General features: G+C 47.2%; 1 protein-coding gene across 1 annotated transcript; it reads left to right on the forward strand.

Annotated features, from left to right (window-relative positions):
- The first annotated feature begins 623 nt into the window (after positions 1-623).
- socs3b (suppressor of cytokine signaling 3b) lies at positions 624-2,273 on the forward strand. The gene is made up of 2 exons (XM_078401891.1): positions 624-932; positions 1,441-2,273. The coding sequence occupies exon 2, from the start codon at positions 1,535-1,537 to the stop codon at positions 2,141-2,143; it is 609 nt and encodes a 202-aa protein (XP_078258017.1). The 5' UTR covers positions 624-932; positions 1,441-1,534; the 3' UTR covers positions 2,144-2,273.
- The last annotated feature ends 24,857 nt before the right edge of the window (positions 2,274-27,130 follow it).

Here is a 27,130-nt window from a genome sequence, read left to right on the forward strand (position 1 = left end):
GCTGAGTTACTCCAGCGTTTTGTGTCCAGCTTTTCACTTTTGACCAAGAGTTTGGCCAGCATTTCAATGGCGGGGCCGAGGGGGGAAAAAAGTGCGGGTCTTAATGCAAGGAGGGAGGTAGTCACTGTATCTTAAAAAAAAAGAACTGGGGTGGACAGAGTAAAAAAGGGGGGATCATTGCACGCTAGGACTTCCAGCAGCAGAACGTGGTTAGAAGCAACGCGCACAGTGTGAATGGAACAAACCACACGGACTGAGCTGGGAACACGAACCTCACGACCAGACCACGGCTTTCTGAATCATTCCTTCTCAGCAGAAGGACTAATCGAGGGCGAGTGGGAAGGGGGAGGGGGGAAGGAAAAGCAATCATTTCCCTGCACCCCCTCTGAGAATGAAAACACTGAATCAAACTCTCCTAGAACAGCCTGTAATCGATACCCGTAAAGGCACGTACTTTTAGACACTTCCCATTTCTGGCAACTCGCCCGGTTTTTTTTTTTTTTTTTTTTGAATCACGACGTTACCAGAACTAATGCATTTCCAGGAACGGGGGAGGGAGGAGCAAGAGTGTGCACATATAAAGGCGAGCTGACTGGGGCAGAGCTGCGTGTACGTATCACACAGAGAGAGAGATCACACACACACACACTGGCAAGCGAGCGATCGACCCACGTACACAAAAACTTTATCGACTTCTCCAGATACATTTAAAAAGGGCATTGATTCGAAAGGAGCCAAGCAGACAGGAAGCCTCCTGTACGCCTGCAGTTCACATCCAGTGGCCCCGGAGGCTGTACAGAGTCGGAGAGAACCAGGCTTCACGTTTATTTTTTGTTGCTCTGCCCTGCTCGCTAAAGTCCAAACTCCAACTCCAGCTCATCTCACCGTTTGGAGCCTGGATCAGACCATAAAGACACAAACTGTAGACAACGGTAAGACGAACAGATACTTGATATGTGTGTGTGTGTGTGTATATATATATATATATACACACACACATTTAAAAAAAAAAAAAGTGGGGAGGAGGGGGACCATTGTAGAAAAGTTGGACAGTGAGTTCGACTTGTTGGGGAGTAACTGCGAGGATGAATTAAAAAGTAAGGCGGTGTTAGAAGTGAAGGCTTGAGATGCCGGGGATTGTGAACATGTGCTATGGGGAAGAAAAGAAAACTGGGAGCAAATAAGGAGGGGGGATGGGGGGAGGGGGGACGAAGGAGAGAGAGCCTAAAAATTGAATGGGTATATTTCTAGCTGTATTCGCTGCTTTGAAATATCAACTGAAGCCGAGTCCTGTTATTGTTGAAGTCACCAACAAACAAAAAAATCACCTTTGTAAATGGTGTTTGGGGGGCGAATTGATACACTCTCTATTGTAAGGCTGTGTAACATCATTCTGGAGATCGATTATTGATCAGATGTGTTTTTTTTCTCCCCTTCCAGACTCTGGAAACACACCAACAAGTCGCTTTATGAGTCTACTACACAAGTTGTTTTGAATTCTCCCGGGAACTCCCAATTCCAGGACTAATCTGCAATGGTCACACACAGTAAATTTGACGGGATGAGCCATGTGCCGGCCCAAAGATTATCCTACCGACTGAAGACCTTCTCTTCCAAAAGCGAGTACAACCTGATCGTGAATACTGTCCGGAAACTGAAAGAGAGTGGGTTCTACTGGAGCACAATGAATGGAGGCGAGGCGAACATTCTGTTGAACTCGGAGTCGGTCGGGACCTTCCTCATCAGAGACAGCTCGGACAACAAGCATTTCTTTACCCTGAGCGTTAAGACGGAGTCGGGCACCAAAAACCTGAGGATACAGTGTGAGAACTGCTCCTTTTTCCTACAGACGGACCCTAAAAGCACGCAGGCGGTCCCGAAGTTTGATTGCGTGTTAAAACTCATCCATCACTATATGCCTTCAAAGTCCACAGACTCGGGGAATGTGAAGAGGGTCTATTTCATTTACTCCGGGGGCGATAAGATTCCGCTGATACTCTCTCGACCTCTGTCGTCCAGCGTCTCCACTCTACAACACCTTTGTAGGAAAACTGTAAATGGGCACGTGGAGGTATCCGGTAAAGTCCAAGAATTGCCGATGCCCGTAAGACAGTTCCTGCAGGACTACGACGCTCCTGTATAATCATAAACTTGCCATATTTGAACTCTCACACAAAACTCTGGCCTTCTCGGCTGGAGATCTTAAGCTTGAAGAAACAGGAAATATTTGCACTCTTTTTTTATTTATAACAAATGTCAATAATTTATAATAAAATGCACTATTTTTAATGACAGCAAATCTGCATGCTTCATTTCTGAAATGTGTGCTCTATCTATGAGGCCGCTCGAACAATTCATTATTCACCAATGGTTCAAGTTGCTGGCGCTGGCATCTGACCCTGCAATGGCTGGCATTTGGAGTACCGATCACATAAAATGGACAGGCTTGCTTTCGATTAGTATCCATGATGACGTATCCAAACCCAACCCCTTGCCCCTACATTAAGGACTACTATTTCCTCTTCTCCACTTGGAAAGTTGCTGTCTTGATGTCTTTTGGGGGGGAAATGTTCATTAGAATTAGGCCTGGAGGGATATGGGCCAAATGTGGGACTGGAGTAGCTGGGACATGTTGGCCGGTGTGGGCAAGTTGGGCTGAAGGGCCTGTTCCCACACTGTATCACACTATGACTTGAATCATACTAACTCCATCCATGATGGGAGTGTCTTAACGCTAGGTAGCACTGTCAGGTTGTAGATACTAAGTTAACATGGCTTGCTTACTTTTCATTGCAATATCAATGGCAGTAGACAGTCCTAGCTGTTGTGAAAGTGCTGTGTGGGATCTTAGTGCTGCTGTCTTCCGTTTGTTATTGTAATATGTAAAACATCCTATTGCACGAACCTTAATAGGCTTGGTTAACAAAATTTAGATCCTGCTGCAAGGATCTGCATTCTGCAAGAAGCTTGTTTAACACAATTTAATGCTGCCAATTGCATAAACAGTTTCAAGTATTGTCACCTTGCAGGTCAAAATTCTCCGAATCAGGCTGCAAAGAGTCACCTGCATGTTTTCACACATTTATTTCCTGTAATGTTTAACTCGTGGTCGGGGCTTCTGCGTAAACAGTTCACCGTGCTTTCTATGAACAAGAACCATTTATTAGGTTATCTGGAAACAGGCGGAGATGTCAAGTGAATGATTCAATGCTTCACGTCAAAGTTGTACGCTTTAAACTCCATTTAACTTGCCGATTCCCAGGAAAGTGACCTGACCATTCTTGATTGCCTGGTTGGTATTTAATAGACTCCAATGGAATCGCAGAAACACATTAACACAAGTCCTAAAACCTTCTAAGCAGTGCGTGTGATTCCATTAAAATCCTCTCTGATCAGCGCAGTTTCCAATCAGAGCAGTTTTGAAAACTAGCAACATCCAGTGAGTTAAGTAGAACCTTCTGGGAAGTGGTTAATGGCCCTGCCAAGCGGGAAGATGATAAGGTCACGTTATGTGGTAAATGGATTCAGTAAGCTTGGCAGTAGATAGGGAGCTTAAGCAGTTAGCAGTTACCCCTGAACAGCTGAAAAGGCCCAGCATTGGAACCATGTTGATAACTATACTCAAATCAATACCTTACTCAAGCCCTTGGCAATGTAATCCTCTTGTAAGGATGCAGAGCCAGTCAGTAGTGGCCTGATGGAAATGTGTGCTTTTTGAAATCAGTTGATGTTTGTGCCAGTAATCACTGCACAAATGTGAATGACTGGGAACCCGGATACAATTTAAATAGTTGTGCTTGTGTGGTTCGATTGTGTACACGGCCTAACCTATTCCATTGTGCTGTGACCATATATCATAAACACTGATAATGTACAGATATGACGAAACCTCTAGTCTATCTGAAAGTATTCATTTTACTCGAGGAGATTATAGCCAGGTCAAAATTAAAAAACAAAAACATCATTAGAAGTAACATACTCATTTAATTCCATCCGAATGAAGATGTAAGAATTTGTTCAAGTGCAAAGCATGACCATGTATACAACCCTGTAACGGAGAAAGACACGATGCTATTCCTGTATAAATTCAAGGACAAATTATTAGTCTTGTTTGCTTTCTATATTTCACTAGTGATCAATGTATTGAACACAATCGTAGTGCTGGCGGATGTATACTGCCCATACCCAAGGTCTTTCTTTGACCTGGCTCAGTTCCAAACTGACTTTAACTGACAGCGAATACTATTACAAAATTATTGCTTCCCATCATGTTGAATTGCACTAACCGCTGCCTTCAGTTTCTTGTGATGTTATGAATTTGGCAGCAAATGGCCAGTGAGAAGGTTCGGGGAACCCAGCAAGGTATCTTTTGACACACACTCAATGTTTTCCACTGAGCAACTTTTTGAGATTGATATTGAGGATAAAATAAAATAATAAATAATGCTGTGGGCTACTCAGTTTCAGCACAGCACAGTGAGGTAAGTAACATAATAGCTTCACTCAGTTATCGTTCTTTTCTGTATAGGATTCCGATTCTCTTCACTTCAAGGTGAATGGTCCTTCGAAAAAGATACACTTATTGGCCCTGTGAGATTATTCGACGAATATGTTCATAAATTCTAGTGGCCGAATTAGGCCATTCGACCCATCATGTCTACTCTACCATTCAAACATGGCTGATCTATGTTTCCCTCATTCTCCTGCCGTCTCCCCATATTCCTTGGCACCACACAGACCTAGGTTTATATCCCAATCCATATCATTAGTTGGTCTCAATCGCAGATGTCTTAGTGTCCGGCAATTAACATTTATAAATTAAAGCAGAGATTGTGATCAGTATGTTGCATGGTGGCGCAGTGGTAGAGTTGCTGCCTTAGAGTGCCAGAGAACTGGGTTCGATCCTGACTACGGGTGCTGTTGGTACGGAGTCTGTACGTTCTCCCTGCGACCACGTGGGTTTTCTCCAGGTGCTCCGGTTCTCTCCCACGCTCCAAAGACGTACAGTTTAATTGGTTTCTGTAAATTGTGAATTGTCCTTTGTGTGTCGGATAGTGCTAGTGTTCGGAGTGATCGATGGTCGGCATGGAATCGGTGGGACGAAGGGCTTGTTTCTGTGCTGTATCCTAAAGTCTAAAGTTTAAAGTATGCAATGATCCTGATACACTGTTTGAGAGTGTGTGTGTGTGTGTTCGATCAATTCATACATTCATTGCTACAGTTCATTAATTAATATTATTACATTATTCCCCCTTAACTCCCACTCCCATTCCCATACTGACCTTTCTGTCCTGGGCCTCCTCCATTGCCAGAGAGAGGCCACATGCAAACTGGAGGAACAGCACCCCATATTCCGCTTGAGTAGCTTACAACGCAACGGTATGAACATTGATTTCAACCCCTTTCTCCCCTCTGCGCCACCTAGACTCCCCTCCCTCTACATCCCATCCTCTGTCTTCACAATTCGCAACTCTTCAATCCCTTTGTCTAACTTGTTTCTCCAACCATCTGCCGATTGACAACCTCCTTCGCCTGTGGTCACCTGTTACCTGCCATGCTTTGTCAGACCCCTCCTCTCTTCAAGCTCTCTTTCCCCTCCCTACGATCAGTCTGAAGAAGGGTCCCTGACCCGAAACGTCACCTATCCATGTTCTCCAGGGATCTTGCCTAATCCGCTGAGTTACTCCAGCTCTTGGTGTCTTTTTGTTTTTATTTAATAATAGTACACAGGTGAACTAGGAATATGTTTACGAGATCAAGGGTCTTCAATTGTCACATGCATCAGATATATGAGCTGGAACAATGAAAGGCTTAGGTCTGAAGAAGGGTCTCGACCCGAAACGTCACCCATTCCTTCTCTCCAGAGATGCTGCCTGCCCTGCTGAGTTACTCAGCTTTTTTTTAATCCATCAAAGGCTTATTTACTGCAGCTTTACCGGTACAATGGATGCAACAACAATAAACGTACAATAAACTATCAGTTATGTTAAGTAAAGTTGACCATGATAGAGCATAATCCAAAATATGTAGAGCAACAAATTCAGACCGATGTCCGCAGTGACTTGATGCTGAGGTTGGGTTGAGGTTAGCGTTGTGCAGGTGGTTCTAGAACCAGCACGGTGGCGCAGCGGTAGAGCTGCTGCCTTACATCGCCAGAGACCCCGGTTCGATCCTGACCATGGTGCAGTCTGTATGGAAATTGTATGTTCTCCCCGTGACATGCGCGGGTTTTCTCCGGGTGCTCCGGTTTCCTCCCACACTCCAAAGCTTGTAGGTTAATTGTATTCTGTAAAAATTGTAAATTGTCCCTAGTGTGTGTAGGATAGTGCTAGTGTTTAGTGTACGGGGATCGCTTGGTTGGTGCAGATTCGGTGGGCTGAAGGGCCTGTTTCAGTGCTGTTTCCACGCTATCTAAACTAAACTCAAAGCCTGATGGTTGATAAGAAGATTCTGTTCATGAACCTGGAGGTCATGGTTCTTGAATTCATGTACCTTCTTCGCGATGGTAGCAGGAAGGAGGGAGTGTGATCAGTGGCATGGGTCTTTGATGATATGAAATACCTTGAGGCAGCACTTCTTGTAGATTTCTTTGATGATGGGGCAGTCAGTACCTGTGATGGACCAGGCAACACCCTCCACTTTCTTCGTCATCGTTACTTCTTGAGTTCCTACACTAAAGCACCGTGATGCAACTAGTCCTTAGGCTCCCCATCTTAGACATTTAGTTCAGTTTAATTTAGAGATACAGTGTGGGAACAGGCCCTTCGGCCCACCGAGCCCGTGCCGACCAGCGATCTCAGTGCATTAACACCATTATGCACATACTGGGGACAATTTACAATTTTACCGAAGCCAATTAGCCTACAAACCTGCACGTCTTTGGAGTGTGGGAGGAAAGCGGAGCTCCCGGAGAAAACCCACGTGGTCACGGGGAGAACGCACAAACTCCATACAGACAGCACCCATAGTAAGGATCGAACCCGGGTCCCTTGCATTGTAAGGCAGCAACTCTACCGTTGCGCCACGGTGCCGCACGCACGCCCATTGATAGATTATTCAGCAACATGTTGCATCTCAATCATAGTTCAATAGTGCTTCATTGCCACATGTGAAAACACAGTGAAATTCGTTTAGACTCGCCAGATTTGGCACATTTCCAAAGTCGGTCTGTGCGCGAGGTCTTATGACGCGCCCCTCAAACATCTGGGAATTAGACATGATGATGAGGTTTCATTGTGATTGCATCCCGAGTGCTGTGCCAAGGACAGACCATCAGAGATGTATTCACCGAGGAACTTGAAGCTTTCAGTCTAGTTTAGAGATACATCATCGAAACAGGCCCTTCGGCCGACCGAGCCTGCGTCAATCAACAATCACCCGTTCACACTAGTTCCATGATATCCCACTTTCTCATCCATTCTCATCCATTCCCTACGCACTAGGGGCAATTTACAGCAGCCAATTAACCTACAAACCCGCAAGTGTTTGGGATGTGGGAGAAAATCGGAGCACCCGGAGGAAACCATTGGAGTTCGTTGCCACAGATGGCGGTGGAGGCCAGTCATTGGGTATTTTTGAAGCGGAGATAGACAATAGACAATAGGTGCAGGAGTAGGCCATTCGGCCCTTTGAGCCAGCACCACCATTCAATGTGATCATGGCTGATCATTCTCAATCAGTACCCTGTTCCTGCCTTCTCCCCATAGATTGACTGGTTCTTGATTAGTAAGGGTGCCAAAGGTTACGGGGAGTAGGCAGGAGATTGGGGTTGAGAGGGGAAGATAGATCAGCCATGATGGAATGGTGGAGTGGACTCCACCAAATGGCCAAATTCTGCTCCTATAACATATGAACTGACAAACGCTACTGGAAGCCCCACAGAAGTTGGCCATGTGCAGATAGGACGTGGCCTACTGTGGCATGAAGCGGCGGTGGAAAGGACCTGATCCAGTGCTGCCGCCAGAACAACGGGCCTTGAAGGCAAAGATTAGTTTAGTTCAGAGAGACAGCACGGAAACAGGCCCTTCGGCCTATCGAGTCTGCGCTATCCAGCGATCCCTGTTCACTAACACAATCCTACACATTCGGGTCAATTTACAATTTTTACCCAAGCCAATTAATCTGCAAACCTGTACGTCTTTGGAGTGTGGGTAGAAATCGGAGCACCCGGAGAAAACCCACGCGGTCAAAGGACGAACTAAACTAAACTAAACATAGAAACATAGAAAATAGGTGCAGGAGGAGGCCATTCGGCCCTTCGAGCAAGCACCACCATTCATTGTGATCATGGCTGATCGTCCCCAATCAATAACCCATAGAAACATAGAAAATAGGTGCAGGAGGAGCCCATTTGCCATACAGAAAGCACCCGTAGTCAGAATCGAACCCGGGTCTCTGGCGCTGTGAGGCAGCAACTCTACTGCTGGGCCACTAAGCTCAATACTTTTAATAACTCTATACCTGAAAGATAGAAGATGGCACTGGAAACGCGGCAACTTGGAAGAATATGGAAGAAATGATAAATTTTCACGCTACAGTCGTTGCACTCTTTTACTTGTGTACGATTGTGCTTATGTAAAGCATGATTTTACTGGATTGTATGCAAACAAAGCATTTCACTGTATCTACGTACATATCATATCATCATATCATATATATACAGCCGGAAACAGGCCTTTTTCGGCCCTCCAAGTCCGTGCCGCCCAGCGATCCCCGTACATTAACACTATCCTACACCCACTAGGGAAAAAATTTACATTTACCCAGCCAATTAACCTACATACCTGTACGTCTTTGGAGTGTGGGAGGAAACCGAAGATCTCGGAGAAAACCCACGCAGGTCACGGGGAGAACGTACAAACTCCTTACAGTACAGCACCCGTAGTCAGGATCGAACCTGAGTCTCCGGCGCTGCTTTCGCTGTAAAGCAGCAACTCTACCGCTGCGCTACCGTGCCGCATGTGACAAAGAAGTATCTATTGAACTATTAATAGCTTCTGCGGAGATGGGGGTGGGAGAAAATTGATAAATTCATGTTCAGGTTCCTTGACGCCGTGGGAGATACCAACCTTGAATCAAAACTAGCCAGCGAGCTGGGCAGAGAAGATTTGCATTTATTGGAACAGAAATGAAAATGTGGCCTAGGTTCAATGGTTCTTTATTATCACATGTGCTGGGGCCAAGCAAAGAGAGTTCACGCCGCGGCCCTGTTTCCACCATTCTTTCCACCACCACGCACAAGAAGCACAAGACGCCATTGTATGCAGATGCCGAGAAGTGTGTTCAGCTCTGGCCAAACCATTTCTGATCTTGTGATGTGGACTCGATAAGAAGATCACATGTACCAAGCAGGGCCATCTTAACACATGGGCCTGATGGGCACTTGCCCAGGGGCCCACGAGCATAGGGGCCCCATGCTGATCTGTGTATGTTAAGTGACTTGCATTAAATAAATACTACTTTAAAAATGTAGGTTCAATAAGTGCTTTTTTCGCAACATTTTCGGTCACTAAGTGCTTCTCACAGCGATCTGCAAGTGCTTTTCGCAACAATGTAGCACCCTAAGTCCATCGCTAAGTGCTTTTCGGTAAGTGCTTTTCGCCGGCACGACAGGGGGGGGCTGGTAGGGAAAGGGGGGTGGGGGAGAGTAACGGTAGGGGCCCCAGTACACTGCTTTGCCCAGGGGCCCTTGGTTATTCACATTATTCTCTTTATCAGATAAATGGGTCGATTGTAATCATGTATTGTCATTCTGCAGACTGGTTAGCATGCGATAAAAGCTTTTCACTGTACCTCGGTACACATGACAATAAGCTAAACTCAACTGTGTCAAGCTGTGTCGAAGGGCTCCTCCATTGTCAGAATGGGGCTAAATGCGAATTGGAGGAATAGCGTCTCACATTTCGCCTGGGCAACTTACAGCCCATTGAAAGGAATATTGATTCCTACTATTTTTCCTCTTGAACCCTTGAAAAATTAAAAAAATGTTACAGTGAAAGCACAAACCGTAGGTTTGAATACAGATGTTTAGTTTAGTTTAGAGATACAGTGCGGAAACAAGTCCTTCGGCCCACCAAGTGCGTGCCGACCAGCAATCCCTGCACACTAACGCCATCCTACACACACTGGGGACAATTTACAATTATACAAAGCCAATTACCCTACAAACCTGTATGTCTTTGGAGTTCGGGAGGAAACTGGAAATCCCCGGAGAAAACCCACTCTGGTCACGGGGAGAACGTACAAACTCTTTACAGACAGCATCCGTAGTCAGGATCGAACCCGGGTCTCTGGCGTTGTGGAGGAGCAACTCTACAGCTGTGCCACCGTGCTGCCATTGCCAGATGTGTACCCATTGACAGCTGAAAATTGAATTATGTGCAAATTATCTTTGTCTAAGAATCGAAATGGTAGAGCTCATCTCTAGTATTTGGATGCACACAAGAGTCAGTTCCCAGTTTTCGAAGATAGGCACAAAATGCTGGAGTTACTCAGCGGGACAGGCAGCATCTCTGGAGAAAAGGAATGGATGAAGTTTCGGGACGAGACCCTTTTTCAGACCTAGGTACTGTTGTTGATGGGAGCAGCCTTCTTCAGTCTGAAGAAGGGTCTCGACCCGAAACGTCTCCCATTCCTTCTCTCCAGAGACGCTGCCTGACCCACTGAGTTACTCCTGCATTTTGTGTCCATCTTTGGTTTAAACCAGCATCTGCAGCTCCTTTCTTCACAGTTCCCTGTTTTCATTCACTGTCCAGTGGAAGGGAGGATCCTTTGACGTCATTTCATGCTCTGCACGCCCCTCAACGTTTTGTTACCATAGCGGCAATGCGAATGTAAGCAGAGCTGTTTATTCATGGTAAATGCCAGGAAACCACAGAGAAACACTATGAAACCCTATCGTCTGAGCTGTGTCATAGTGCTGCAGACTTCTACAATTCCTATTAATATGCTTATCGCTACGTTGAAGAGTTGTTATGTTTTGAGTTCTTCGAAGCCACAGTTTAAATTGACCAGCAGCGAATTTCTCAACACGCTGCAGTAGCAGTAGATGTTATGAGACACATTTGAAAGCAGAGTTAGCAAAGAACTTTAAGCGCTCTCTATAATTGTGCTTTAGTGGGACAAAAATAAACTACTACTGCATGCCTGTGCGCCCACTAATTTTGGGTTTGGCTAGAATTGTTTAATTGAATCACAGAACTTAAAACAAATAGTAACATGACGTTCCAAAGAGACACGCAAGTATTGTGACATCTTCTTGGGAACTATACTTTTTCCTGCTAAACACGTTACTATCACTAAAACATCGAGCAATGGGTGGGGAGAGCTCAAGATACACGCATTTCCTGTTAGTCACAACATTTCAAAACACACCCCTCAGTAAAGGCTCAAGGACCTTGAAGGTTACTCAGCAAAGCAGCTGAGCGTTAGTGCCGTTTGGAGCTCTGGACTACTAATTTTGGCGTAAGAGATAGTATACGTGTGGCTGAAGTTAAACAGTATTTCCCGAGTGTGTATAAACACTCTTAGCTTAGTTTAGTTTCGTTTAGTTTAGAGAGAAACAGCACGGAATCAGGCCCTTCGGCCCACCGAGTCCGTGCCGACCAGCAATCCCTGTACACTACCACTATCCTACACACACTAGGGACAATTGTTTTTTTCTGGCGTAAGAGACGGTATAGGTGTGGCTGAAGTTAAACAGTATTCCTCAAGTGTGTATAAGCACTTTTTAATTTAGTTTAGTTTAGTTTAGTTTAGAGATACAGCATGGAAACCACCGAGTCGGCGCCGACCAGCGATCACCCCGTACACTAGCACTATCGTACACACACTAGGGACATAGAAACATAGAAACATTGAAACATAGGTGCAGGAGTAGGCCAATCGGCCCTTTGAGCCTGCACCACCATTCAATATGATCATGGCTGATCATCCAGCTCAGTAACCTGTACATGCCTTCTCTCCATACCCCCTGATCCCTTTAGCCACAAGGGCCACATCTAACTCCTTCTTAAATATAGCCAATGGACTGGCCTCAACTACCTTCTGTGGCAGAGAATTCCACAGACTCACCACTCTCTGTGTGAAGAAATGTTTTCTCATCTCGGTCCTAAAAGACTTCCCCCTTATCCTTAAGCTGTGACCCCTGGTTCTGGACTCCCCCAACATCGGGAACAATCTTCCCGCATCTAGCCTGTCCAACCCCTTAAGAATTTTATATGTTTCTATAAGATCCCCCCTCAGTCTTTTAAATTCCAGCGAGTACAAGCCTAGTCTATCCAGTCTTTCTTCATATGAAAGTCCCGCCATCCCAGGGACAATTTACATTTTTTACCAAAGCCAAATTAACCTACAAACCTGTACGTCTTTGGAGTGTGGGAGGAAACCGGAGCACCCAGAGAAAGCCCACGTGGTCACAGGCAGAACGTACAAACACTTTACAGACAGCACCCGTAGTCAGAATTGAACCCGGATTTCTGGCGCTGTGAGACAGCAACTCTACCACTCTACCACACTTCACAATTACACTTCTGTGAAAGCTGTGATATTCCAGCACAAAGGATTAATAGTTTTATAGACAGCCATGTATGATATCTAAATACTGTAGAACAATTAATACCTAAATGTGATGGTTTTAGATTATTGTATTCATCACCAACAATACAATTTTGTTTCAGTTAGGGCATGTTTAAATTTCTACAATTCTGTCCTTTGAATCAAGGTCAAGGTTCAAGTCAGGGAATTGAACACAGAATCCTGGGTTCTGCAGAATGTTTAATTATTTCCATATTTGCTTGCAACATGGAAGGAGGCCATTTGACCTAACAAGCCCATGCCAGCTCAATTACAATGTTACCAAAGCCAATGAAACTACAAACCTGCATGTCTTTGGAGTGTGGGAGGAAACCGGAGCTACCAGAGAAAACCCACGCAGGTCATGGGGAGAACGCACAAACTCCATACAGACAGCACCCGGAGTCAGGATTGAACCCGAGTCTCTGGCGCTGTACGATAGCAACTCTACCGCTGCGCCACCATGCTGCCCTATAAAAGTAATATCTTCCTTTGACAGTGATCAGTATTGAAGTTGTGAAAGGCTCTACATAAACATTTGTTTAATCGTCCTTCAAATCCTAGTCTGTAATAGTACAGTGTACATTTTGCTGACAATTCACCAGACTAAATTACACCAATAAACGTGAAATGACAATATTAGTGTGCTTCATTTAACTACTATTTTAATGTAAGCTCTGATCTTTGATTTTATGGTGTATAAAATCATGAGAGGAATAGATCGGGTTGATGCACAGTCTCTTGCTCAGAGTAGGTGAATCGAGGACCAGAGGACATAGGTTTAAGGTGAGGGGGGAAAGATTTAATAGGAATCTGAGTGATAACCTTTTCACACAAAAGGTAGTGGGTGCATGGAACGAGCTGCCAGAGGAGGTAGTTAAGGCAGGGACTATCCCAACTTTTAAGAAATAGTTAGACAGGTACATGGATAGGACGGGCTTGGAGGGATATGGACCAAACGCGGGCAGGTGGGACTATTGTAGCTGGGACATGTTGGCTGGTGTGGGCAAGTTGGGCCGAAGGGCCTGTTTCCATGCTGTATCACTCTATGACTCAATGACTCTATGACTATGTCTCTAAGCCTAGGTTTAGTCAAATAGTTACATTAAATTTTGCGGGCAACTGTTATTTTAGCAAGAATTCATTGTGCCTCTATAAAGGAATTTTTATTGCTTGTAGCTAGCTGCAATTTGTGCATTTGTATGAAAGAAATCTGACAATGGTTGAGAACTGGTCGTAATCCATATAAGGCCTTGAATTTCCCAGAATCTGGTTGTGAAACAGCTTTCTGTGATGAGTCACATGATCTTCCATTACATCAATGTAACTATTCACTTTCAAAGTTACCATGGAATGCAACAATACTCAGAAGCCCATTCAGTCCTTTGCGCATGTGCTAGCTCTTTGAAGAGCTATCACAAACAGTGCAGGAAGGTACTGCAGATGCTGGTTTAAACTGAACATGGACACAAAAAGCTGGAGTAACTCAGCGGGACAGGCAGCATCTCTGGAGAGAAGGAATGGGTGACGTTTCGGGTCGAGACCCTTCTTCAGACTGATGTTAGGGGAGTTGCCAGACTAATTGGATTGCGAAACAGATTGTAAACATCTAAACAATCTTCTCATTGTTATAAATTCAGCTTCTTTAACCGTACCTTTCAGTAAAACCTCAAATGAGGAAAATTACTCATTTTCACAAATGGAGGCAAAGTGCTGGTGTAACTCAGCGGGTCATGCAACATCTCTGGATAACATGGATAGGTAAAAGTTTGGGTCGAGACCCTTCTTCAGACAAGAACTCACATGAAACATCACCTATCCATGTTCTCCAGAGATGCTCGCTGCCTGACCTTGTGTAATACTCTGGCATTATGTGTCCTTTTGAGTATTAACCAGCATCTGCAGTATTTTTCTTTCTTCATTTTCACCTATGCGGGATTTACTATTTTCTCCAAACATCATTTTTTTTCCCTTTAAAACTTTCAGTGCTCAATAACTCAGGAGCTATTTCGCACCCTGATCAATAATCGGGCGGCCAGGCGGCGCAGCTTTGAGTTGCTGCCTTACAGCGCCAGAGGCCCGGCATTTGATCCTGACTACGGGTGCTGGCGAAATTGAATTTGTACGTTCTCCCCGTGGATTTTCTCTGAGATCTTCAGTTTCCTCCCACACTCCAAAGATGTACAGGTTGGTAGGTTAATTGGCTTGGTATAAATGTAAAAATTGTCTCTGTTGTGTGTAGGATGGCATTAAGTATGCAAGGATCGCTGGTCGGCGGGGACTCGGTGGGATGAAAGGCCTTTTTCTGCGCTGTATCTCTAAACTAAACTAATAATTACCATGGTGTAATTATGAGTCATGTAGTTGGATTTATAGAATTGTCCATTAACTTTGTGATCCGGAATTCTACTCTTTCTACATCCCTACTTCCTGTTACTGGAAACAAGATATTACAGGATATCTCAGGGTTTATTTATTTCCTTTCTGTCATTAGGAGGAAGTGGAGTATCTCATGTTCCGATTGAATAACTGATAGTTAATAATCACAAGATGATATCATCAGGGAACATAATGAATTTATTACCAGTAATGTTTCTTCAGAACATAATGGCTTCAAAATTGTAATGTGCCCAAAGTGGGTGTTGAGCCACTTCTACAAGTCTACAAGTTTCTCCCATCAACAACAGTGCCTTGGTCGGGAGAAAGGTCTCGGCCGGGAACATCACCTATTCCTTTTCTCCAGAGATGCTGTCTGACCCTCTGAGTTACTCGCTTTTTGTGTCTACAAGTTGAGTTTAGTTTATTGTCGCGTGTACCGGGGTACAGTGAAAAGCTTTTGTTGCGTGCTACCCAGTCAGCAGAAAGACAATACATGATAACAATCGAGCCGTCCACAATGTACAGATACAGGATAAAGGGAGTAACGTTTAGTGCAAGATAAAGTCCAGTAAAGTCCGATCAAAGATAGTCCAGCGGTTTCCAATTAGGTAGATAGTGGCTCAGGACTGCTCTCTGGTTGTTGGTTGGACGGTTCAGTTGCCTGATATAAGCTGGGAAGAAACTGTCCCTGAATCTGGAGGTGTGCGTTTTCACACTTCTGTACCTTTTGCCCGATGGGAGAGGGGAGAAGAGGGAATGGCCGGGGTGAGACTGGTCCTTGATTATACTGCTGGCCTTGCCGGGGCAGCGTGAGTTGTAAATGGAGTCAATAAAAGAGAGGTTGGTTTGTGTGATGGTCTCGGCTGTGTCCACAATTCTCTGCAATTTCTTGCGGTGTTGGATGGAGCCCTTCCCAAAACAAGCTATGATGCATCCTAAGTCAGTTAAGTGCGAAAACTGTTGTGCTATGTGAGGATAAACCATATATATATATATATATATATATATACATCTATATACACACACAATAATAGTAATAGTGTAATAAAGTGCAAAAAGACAAAACCAATGCCCCCAAGTCTGTTTATATATATAAATAACCTCTGTGTGGCCAGGTTCAGCTCCAACTCCATCATCAAGTTTGCTGATGACACTGTGGTGGTGGGCCTGATCTCCGATAACGAGGAGAAGGCCTACCGGGAGGAGGTGGCTGATCTGGCACTCTGGTGTCAAGACAACAGCCTCCTCTTGAATACTAAGGAGCTGATTGTAGACTTTAGAAGGGCTCAACATCCGAGGACGTACACGCCACTATAGATAAATGGGATTACTGTGGATAGGGTGAGCTGCTTTAAATACCTGGGAGTCTACCTCACAGGGGATCTGACATGGGCAACACACTGGTGAGTAAGGCAAGGCAGCGCCTTTACCACCTCAGACAGTTGAGGAAATTCAGAGTCTCTCTGAGGATGTAGAAAGCATCTTGTCCGGAAACATCACAATCTGGTTTGGGAACAGCTCTGCCCAGGATAGGAAGGCCCTGCGGAGAGTAGTGCATTCGGCTGAACGCACAATAGGAACTACACTCGCCCCCCTGCAGGACCTATACATCAGGAGGTGCAGATCCAGAGCCAGCAACATTATGGGGGACCCCCACCACCCCAGCGACGGACTGTTCCAGCTGCTACGGTCAGGCAAACGCCTCCCCTGTCACGCTGTGAAAACAGAGAGGATGAGACGGAGTTTCTTCCCACAGGCCATCAGGACTGTTAACTCTCATATCACCAGGGACTAATTTAATTTACTGTATTAATTTATTTTTTGTGTTAAAAAAAAAATTCTATTCTGTTTTGTAGTTTAGCACAATCCGCAGGCGTTGCCACTTTCATTTCATTGCACATCTTGTATATGTATGTGACAAATAAAGTTGACTTGACTTGACTTGTAGTTGACCAGAGGCGGGAGTTGAAGAAATCTTCATCATCTTGAGCACATGATCCAGGCTGACTGTGCATTCCAAAGGTCGGGTGCAAAGGTACTAGAGGAGCAAGATAGACCACTCGACCCTAAAAACCGTAGTATGTCACGGCGCCATTTTAGTAGGCAGAAACTTGCAGAAACATTTAAAAAGAAAAATAACAAAAATCTGTGAGTTGATAGATGAGGTATATTCTGCATTTTTGTGGTATCATCACAATATTTAGAACGTGTAAATGTGTAAAGGGAGCTGCTGGAGACAACCCACGCAGGTCACGGGGAGAACGTACAGGCTCCGTAACCCTCCCGCTGCGCCACTGTGACTCCCTGCTGAGTTGCTCCAGCACTTTGTGTCTTTTCAGCATCTGCAGTTCTTTGTTTCAACGTCGCAAAAGCCCTGAAGGATTACAATCTTGACTAAAAAAATGCAGGAAATAAAGAGCAAGTCTAGCAGCTTCTGCAGATGCAGATAGAGACTGAATAATTATGGGCATTGCCATTTTGTTACCTGTCTGCTTAAAAAAAATCCATTGAAACCACCAAATTGTTCCAGATAATCAGTTAAACAATAGCTTCATGTAGATAGACACAAAATATGCTGGAGTAACTCAGCGGGACAGGCAGCATCTCTGGAGAGAAGGAATGGGTGACGTCTCGGGTCGAGATCTTTCTACAGATTGAGAGTCAGGGGAGAGGGAAACTGGCAGTATGGAAAGGTACAAAGAACCTTAATGAAAAGGTATAAAGGTACAAAGATGTTAGAGGGATCCTGCTAAAATTCACTCAGAAAACACTGAAAACCCCCAAAGGCTGGCGACCGTGAACTGCAATGCATCCCGTTCACCTGCATCCTTTCCCCCTCCCTTGACTCTCAGTCTGAAGAAGCATCTCGACCCGAAACATCACCCATTCCTTCTCTCCAGAGATGCTGCTTGTCCCGCTGAGTTACTCCAGCATTTTTGTGTCTGTCTTCGGTGTAAACCAGCATCTGCATTTCCTTCCTGCATAGACACATAGAAAATAGGTGCAGGAGCAGGCCATTCGGCCCTTCGAGCCAGCACCGCCATTCATTGTGATCATGGCTGATCATCCACAATCAATAACCCGTGCCTGCCTTCTCCCCATATCCCATGATTCCACAAGCCCCTAGAGCTCTATCTAACTCTCTCTGGCAGAGAATTCCACAAATTCACAACTCTCTGGGTGTAAAAGTTCCTTCTCACCTCAGTTTTAAATGGCCTCCCCTATATTCTAAGACTGTGGCCCCTGGTTCTGGACTCTCCCAACATTGGGAACATTTTTCTTGCATCTAGCTTGTCCAGTCCTTTTATAATTTTATATGTTTCTATAAGATCCCCTCTCATCCTTCTAAACTCCAGTGAATACAAGCCTAATTCCACTGAATACAAGCCTAACTCCAGTGAATACAAACCGATACCTGCACAATACCTTCACGTACTTTCTTTGTCAGCTTCATGGTTAGTTAGTTCTTGTGCAGTCGAATAGTTTCTCTTTTACCATTATAAATTGTTCTCTTTTACCATTATAAATTGAGCTTTCAATGATCCACCTGCGTGGCAAGAAAAAGAACTAGCCCACACATATCTTACTTTTCACTGGAAGCATCTGTGGGCAATTGAATTCTAGGGAACTGTCTATTTAGAAATAATATTACTCAGCGATTCGAGAGAATTCTGCTGGAACTATATTCATACATTAATGGTAGGCAATAGCAATCAATACATGTTCATCCCTTTGCAATCTTTAATATCTTAGATGAGGTACTTGAATTTCACAGGTGTACAGAAAGTACATCTATATTTATTGATTGATAACTAATAATGTTCTTTCAGTTTTTAGTTTAGTTTAGTTTAGTTTTGTTTAGAGATATAACAGGCCTTCCAGCCCACCGAGTCCACACTGAGCAGAAGACTAGCACTATCCCACACACTGGAGACAATTACAATTTTTACCGGTCAAATTAACCTGCAAACCTGTACGTCTGTACCCGGACCTTCCTGGAGAAAACCCACGCGGTCACGGGGAGAACGTACAAACTCCGTACAGAGAAGCACCCGTGGTCAGGATCGAACCCGGGTCTCTGGTGCAACATTAAGGCAGCAACTCTACCGCTGCGCCACCGTGCAAATCCATCTCCATCTCCATGTTGAGATTCTGAAATAAGGCCTTGGGCAAGTCATGTAATGAATTCAATGTCACTTGTCAAAATGAGCCAGAGCCTCCATTCCTCCCAGGGTGGTCTGGTGATCTCCAGGCTCTGCAGGACACACCTTGACCAAGTTGATGTCACTCCAAGTCAGTGGCGGACACACACTACCAACCCCCCCTCCCCACCCCCCCCCCCCCCACCCCCTTCCCCCCTCATTTCCTGGCTCACGTCTGGGAGATTTCTGGCCCCCGGGAGCACAGAGAGAGATTGGCTTCACTGCCCAGCGATGCGTTTAGTGGCTCGCTGGCTGAGCGAGTAGTTTGAAGAATGGTCCCGACCCAAACCGCCACTCGTCCTATAAGAAAATAACTGCAGATGCTGGTACAAATCGAAGGTATTCATTCACAAAATGCTGGAGTAACTCAGCAGGTCAGGCAGCGTCTCGGGAGAGAAGGAATGGGTGACGTTTCGGGTCGAGACCCTTCTTCAGACCACTCGTCCTCATTCTCCAGAGATGCTGCCTGTCCAACAATTTGTGTCTACCTTCGGTGTAAACCAGCGTCCTCACGTTCTTCGCCTCTACTAGTTTGCAGTTGCACTGGCTCAGCCAGCCACCTCCTGACCTGGAACCACAGCGCACCACAGCTGGTTGTTCAAGGCATGGCTGGGTCTCGGTGGGAGGAAGCCAGGAATTCCATGCTCTGTACTGACTGATTCCAGTAATTTTCGCCTCTAACAGTAACAGCCAGTCTCAGCTCATTGCCCAGCAATGCACTGTGGCTGAAACATGACACTGGAAGTGAGAAAACTGGGTCGGGAAGAAATGTCTACGATGCCACAAACTACCTCAATTAGCAAAAATATTTTGGAACTACCACTCGTTGAGTGATATCCACAGCTTTGGCCGGGAGCACATGTGCGGGACTGTTAAATAAAACCAGCTGATTTTCGATGAGGGGGATAGATAGGGCACAGAGCTGTGCTACAGAGAGAGGTTGGGCAGGCTAGGACTTTATTCCTTGGAGCGCAGGAGGCTGAGGGGTAATCTTACAGAGGTGTATAAAATCACGGGGGGAATAGTTAGGGTGAATGCATCGAGTCTTTTACCAAGAGTAGTGGAATCGAGAACCAGAAGGCGGAGATTTAAGGTGAGAGGGACAAAAATTAATACAATCAGTCTGAAGAATGGTCTCGACCTTAAACGTCACCCATTCCTTCTCTCCCGAGATGATGCCTGACCCCAGCATTTTGTGTCTACCTTCGATTTAAACCAGCATCTGCAGGGTTTTTTTCCTATAAAAATTTAATACAAACCTGAAGGGCAACTTTTTTCACTCAGTGGGTGGTGGGTGTATGGAACGAGGTGTCAGAGGAGGTAGTTGAGGCAGGGACTATAACGACATTTAAAAGGCACCTGAAGTGTTGAAGTAACTCAATGGGTGAGGCAGCATCTCTGGAGAAAAAGGATGGGTGACCTTTCAGTTCGGGACCCTTCTTCAGACTGAAAGTAGGGGTTGGGGGGGAGGTGAGGTAAAGAGCTGGAGGTGGGAAGAGACCAGGACTGCTCATGGCAAGCCACGAATTACCTCAGGCAGGGCGTTGCCTGGTAGGTCCATTGTTGACTGAGGACGGTGTGATCTCACTTGAACAAGTACCTGGATAGAAACGATTCAGAGGGATATGGGCCAAACCCAGCTTAGATGGGGCATTTCAGTCGGCATAGACTAGTTGAGCCCAATAGTCAGACTATCATATCTGAATCTTGGATACCATGCTCGGTCTGGGGTTGAGAGCCTGGTTTAACCTGGCCATACACTGAATGCTGAGCAAGTGTTAGTGGAGCCACCTGAGCTTTTTTTAGTTTAGATACACAGCGCCGAAACAGGCCCTTTGGCCCTCTGAGTCAGTGCCGACCAGCGACCCAAGTGTCCAAGTGAGTTCTTATCGAATCGTATAAGATTATTAAGGGGCTGGACACTTTAGAGGCAGGAAACATGTTCCCAATGTTGGGGGAGTCCAGAACAAGGGGCCACAGTTTAAGAATAAGGGGTAGGCCATTTAGAAATGAGATGAGGAAAAACTTTTTCAGTCAGACAGTTGTGAATCTGTGGAATTCTCTGCCTCAGAAGGCAGTGGAGGCCAATTCTCTGAATGCATTCAAGAGAGAGCTAGATAGAGCTCTTAAGGATAGCGGAGTCAGGGGGTATGGGGAGAAGGCAGGAACGGGGTACTGATTGAGAATGATCAGCCATGATCACATTGAATGGTGGTGCTGGCTCGAAGGGCCGAATGGCCTCCTCCTGCACCTATTGTCTATTGTCTATTGACACCTGTACACTATCACTATCCTACAAACACTAGGGTCAATTTACAATACGCATCCTTGTATCCCTTCATTATCCTGCCTTCCCCTGCCAACAATGGACCATTGTGGGCTCCAACCCTTCCTTGGTCACCTGTTGCCAGCCCTGCTTTGTTCTGGCCTTTTCTTACCTCCGTTCCCTCCCCTCCACTTTCAGTCTGAAGAAGGGTCCTGACCCGAAACGTCACCCATCCATTTTCTCCAGAGATGCTGCCTGAACCCCCTGATTTACTCTGGCACTTTGGGTCTATCTTCAAAGCAAAACCTACAAAGGTAAACGATGAGATGAAAAAAAATGCTGCAAGCTGGAAGAAATGTGTTTTCATTATTTTAGCTCAGATATGTTCTGATGCTCATAGACCCTTCCATTCAAGGAAAGAAAGTGTTGACTTTTACATTCACGAAACCGCAGCTGGCAGCCCTCCTCTCTGGTCTGCTCGACACATCTACGAGTGAATTTCCAGAAATGAAGATTGAACAATCATCTGTGCACCTGTGGATTGCAAACTGCTTGGCAGCAAATAGGCTTCCCTCTATCCACAGAAAGTGGAAAGAGAACTCAAATTTCACCAGTTCTTTTTGTAATCATTTACAGAATGTAGCCGTCTCCGTCTCCGTTGGGGTGGGAGAGCAGCGGAATCATACGTTCACAAGTTCTAGGAGCAGAATTAGGCCATTCGGCCCATCCAGTATACCCTACCATTCAATCGTGGCTGATCTGTCTTTCCCTCTCAACACCATTCTCCTGCCTTCCCCCCCATAACCCCTGACACCCGTACTAATTCTCTGCCACAGAGGGCAGTGGAGGCCAAATCACTGGATGAATTTAAGAGAGAGTTATCATATCATATCATATCATATATATACAGCCGGAAACAGGCCTTTTCGGCCCTCCAAGTCCGTGCCGCCCAGCGATCCCCGTACATTAACACTATCCTACACCCACTAGGGACAATTTTTACATTTACCCAGCCAATTAACCTACATACCTGTACGTCTTTGGAGTGTGGGAGGAAACCGAAGATCTCGGAGAAAACCCACGCAGGTCACGGGGAGAACGTACAAACTCCTTACAGTGTAGCACCCGTAGTCAGGATCGAACCTGAGTCTCCGGCGCTGCATTCGCTGTAAAGCAGCAACTCTACCGCTGCGCTACCGGGGGCTAGTGGAATCAAGGGATAGGGAGAGAAGTTGGGCACAGTTTACAGATTGTCGATGATCAGCCATGATCACAATGAATGGTGGTGCTGGCTTGAAGGGCCGAATGGCCTCCTCCTGCACCTATTTTCTAAGTTTCTATGTTTCTATGTTTCTAATCAAGAACCTATCAACCTCTGCCTTAACAATATCCATTGACTTGGCCTCCACTGCCGCCCGTGGCAATGAATTCCACAGATTCACCACGCTCTGACTAAAGAATCAGACAGGGCCCTTGCCCTTGAGTCCCCTCGTGTGGTCTTCAGATGTGAGCGGAAACGGGATCACTGGGATGTAGTTTAATTCTTAGTTTAGTTTAGAGATACTGCGCAGAAACGGGCCCTTCGGCCCACCAGGTCCGCACCGACCAACGATCCCCGCACATTAACACTGTCCTACACACACAAGGGACAATAGACAATAGACAATAGGTCTATAGAGGAGGCGATTCGGCCCTTCGAGCCAGCACACGCGTTCCTGCCTTCTCCCCATACCCCCTGACTCCGCTATCCTTAAGAGCTCTATCTAGCTCTCTCTTGAATGCATTCAGAGAATTGGCCTCCACTGCCTTCTGAGGCAGAGAATTCCACAGTTTCACAACTTTCTGACATCTCAGTTCTAAATGGCCTACCCCTTATTCTTAAACTGTGGCCCCCTTGTCCTGGACTCTGGACGATTTTACATTCATACCAAGTCAATTAACCTACAAACACATACGACTCTGGCGTGTGGGAGGAAACCGACGATCTCGGAGAAACCCACGCAGGTCACGGGGAGAAAGTACAAACTCCTTACAGACAGGATTGAACCCGGGTCTCTGGTGCTGTAAGGCAGTAGCTCTACACCTGTGACCCATGATGGACCGGGCAGTGTCCACCACTTATTTGTAACCTCTTCCGTTCCTGGGCGTTCGATTTGCACCTTTGCGGCTCCTGTACTTGAACTTGTGACTTTAAAACACAAGAGACGCAGCGGGTGGAGCTGCTGCCTCACAGCGCCAGAGGCCCGGGTTATTAATAAAAGAGACTATGGCGAGGCTGGAAACTTGTTCTTTGTTGAAGAAGTTTATTGCGACAGCAATATTCGATTACAAAGTTTTCTTAACAAGATTACAGACAACCATTAAAACTAAACTGTCTTCTTCGAAGACGTCTCCCAACTGACTCTTTTCGGGCGCCAAAAGCGCACATGACAACGCTGTCCAATCAGCGATGTCGCACTCTGGACCAATCCCTACGGTTGCATCCACACGTGACCTTGCTGGCCAATCTGAGGGTTCGACGACTAGGACCACTCTCTATGGTCGCTACATGACCCCCCCAGAACCCGAGGTACGGAACCTAGCAGGGAGCCGGATTTCGCGACCAGAACGAGTAAGGAGAGGGGCAGCCTGAACCATAGGAGCAGGGGATTCCGGACTTGGTGGAACTGCCGGAGCGGGGGATCCTGGACTGATCGGAACTGCCGGAGGCCGGCCTCTCCGAGGTGGTTGGCCGACCGGGACTGGGCGGTCCGGATCCAAGTGTGCAGGTTTAAGCCTGGACACCAAGACGAGCTCACTCCTGCCGCCCACGTCTAAGGTGAAGGTGACCGTCCCCTTACGCAAAACCCAGAACGGCCCTTCATAGACCCTCTGCAACGGGGAACGATGGGCAACCTTACGCAGAAATACAAACTCACAGTCCTTCAGGGCAGGTGGTTCGTGTACCATGGGACACCTATGACGTGAAGTCGGAACTGGGGCCAGGGAACCCACACGTGCCCGGAGCGATGCTAAGACTGACGGGACTGGAGGCAGCTGGCCGGAGGGGTCCGGAAGCAAATCCCCGGGTACTCGAAGTGGCGAGCCATATACTAGCTCCGCGGACGAAGCACCGAGATCCTGTTTAGGAGCAGTCCAGATGCCCAGAAGGACCCAGGGAAGTTGGTCTACCCAGTCTGGGCCTTCTAGCCTCGCACTGAGGGCCGCCTTGAGTTGACGGTGGAACCTCTCCACAAGCCCATTAGCCTGGGGGTGGTATGCTGTAGTGTGTTGTAACCGGGAACCGTACAGCTCGGCTAGCATGGCCCAGAGGGTCGAAGTGAACTGTGGCCCCCTGTCTGTGGTAATAACAGCCGGAACCCCGAAACGTGCTACCCAATGGAGGGCCAAAGTCCTGGCACAAGAGGCAGCAGAGGTATCTGACAATGGGAAAGCCTCTGGCCACCGGGTGAACCGATCCACCACCGTGAGGAGATGGGTGTAGCCCCGGGAGGAAGGCAAGGGCCCAACTAAATCCACGTGAATGTGGAAAAAACGGACCGCTGGGACCTCAAACTCCTGTACCGGGGGCTGGACATGGCGCTGGACTTTAGCGGTCTGGCAGGGAACGCAGGAACGGGCCCAAACAGCTACCTGTTTACGCAGGCCATGCCACACAAACCGAGCGGTTACTAAAGCAGAGGTGGAGCGAATGGACGGGTGCGCCAGCCCGTGAATGGCATCGAAAACCCGGCGCTGAAGGGAGGGCGGCACTACCGGCCTGGGACGGGGAAGGGAAACATCACACCAGACTTTTGTGCCTTCCGACCCGCAGGCTACCTGAGCCAACTTCAACCCCGAAGTGGTGGACTGGTATGCCGAGGCGGTATCCGCCAGAAGCTGTGCCTCCGCAAGCTCCTGGGGATCCACCTCGCAGTCCACCGCTGAAATGGGGGAAAAAGCAGGCCTAGACAGGGCGTCAGCAACGGCATTAAGCTTACCAGCGACATGACGGACATCGGTGGTAAATTCGGAGATGGCAGTCAGGTGCCGCTGCTGGCGGGCCGACCATGGGTCGGACAATTTGGAAAAAGCAAAAGTTAATGGTTTATGGTCCGTAAAGGCCACAAGGAAATACCTGAAGTGACGAACAGCTAAATAGAGGGCCAGAAGCTCTCGGTCAAAGGCGCTATACTTCAGCTCAGCCGAACTCAGTTGCCGGCTGAAAAACGCCAAGGGCTGCCAAAGGCCACCGACCTGCTGCTCCAAAACCCCACCCACCGTCACGTCAGACGCATCAACCATCAGGGCCGTGAGGGCAGAGGCGCTCGGGTGGACCAACATGGTGGCGTCTGCCAAAGCTGCCTTAGCTGCTGCAAAAGCCGACTCCGCGGCCGGGGACCATATCAACTCTACAGGTTTACCCGCAAGGCACTGGAAGAGCGGGCGCATGACCCTCGCAGCTGCCGGGACGAACCTATGGTAGAAGTTAACCATACCTACGAACTCCTGCAGACCTTTCACTGTGGTGGGCCTGGGAAATGCTCGGATAGCCTCCACCTTCTCGGGCAAAGGGGTGGCGCCGGCAGGGGTGATTCTGTGCCCTAAAAAATCGAGAGAAGGGAGGCCGAATTGACACTTGGAGGGTTGGATAATGAGCCCGTGGTCTTGGAGCCGCTGGAATACAGTCCGCAAGTGGACCAGGTGTTCCTGCACTGAGGGGCTGGCGACCAGGATGTCATCTAAATAAATAAACACAAAAGGTAAACCCCGACCCACACGGTCCATCAGTCGCTGGAAAGCCTGTGCCGCGTTCTTTAAACCGAAAGGCATGCGCAACCATTCGAACAACCCGAACGGAGTGATCGTGGCAGTTTTTGGTATGTCCTCCGGCCGCACAGGAATCTGGTGGTATCCTCGCACCAAATCAATCTTGGAGAACACCACCGCACCTTCCAGCCCAGATGAGAAATCCTGCAGGTGCGGTATGGGGTAGCGATCAGCCGTGGTGACAGCGTTGAGACGCCGATAATCGCCACATGGTCTCCACCCCCCAGATGCTTTGGAGACCATATGCAACGGCGAGGCCCACGGGCTGTCAGACTGACGGACAATTCCCATTTCCTCCATCTTCCTAAATTCCTCTCGCGCCACCACCAGCTTGTCAGGCGGTAGCCTCCGGGCCCGAGCGAAAACGGGGGGGCCCTCGGTGCGGATGTGGTGGACCACGCCGTGCTTGATCAAAGGGGCGTCAAAACGCTGGAGGAGCAGCTCTGGAAACTCCGCCAGGACCTCAGCATACGAGTCGGGGGCCGCGAAGACGGCCTGGACAGTTGGGCTGGGCGGGGTGGCGGTTGTCGGAGCAACGGGCTCATCGCTGGCGGAGGGTCGGAGGTCGTTACCGCGGACGTCGGGGACCAGTGAAAAGGCCCAGAGAAAATCTGCGCCTAGGATCGCTTGGCTGACGTCTGCTATAATGAATGGCCATTCATACGTGCGGAGGCCTAAAACCAGGGACATCTACCGCGTACCAAACGTGCGGATGGGGCTGCCATTAACCGCGATGAGGGTAGAACCTGTCTTACCCGATCTGGTCTCGAGGCCGGTCAGCGGCACTATACTGATAATGGCTCCCGTGTCCACCAAAAATTCTGTCCGTGAATCGGTCTCGGACGTAGAGGCGTCGGTTCTGGCCAATCGCAACTGCCCCTATGTACGATCGGCCGAGGCA

Source organism: Rhinoraja longicauda, chromosome 6 (assembly GCF_053455715.1).
Source record: "Rhinoraja longicauda isolate Sanriku21f chromosome 6, sRhiLon1.1, whole genome shotgun sequence".
NCBI classification, from domain to species: domain Eukaryota; kingdom Metazoa; phylum Chordata; class Chondrichthyes; order Rajiformes; family Arhynchobatidae; genus Rhinoraja; species Rhinoraja longicauda.

What these genes read in the sequence shown, in the direction of transcription:
- socs3b (XM_078401891.1), top strand. Translation starts at nt 1,535, where the DNA reads ATGGTCACACACAGTAAATTTGACGGGATGAGCCATGTGCCGGCCCAA.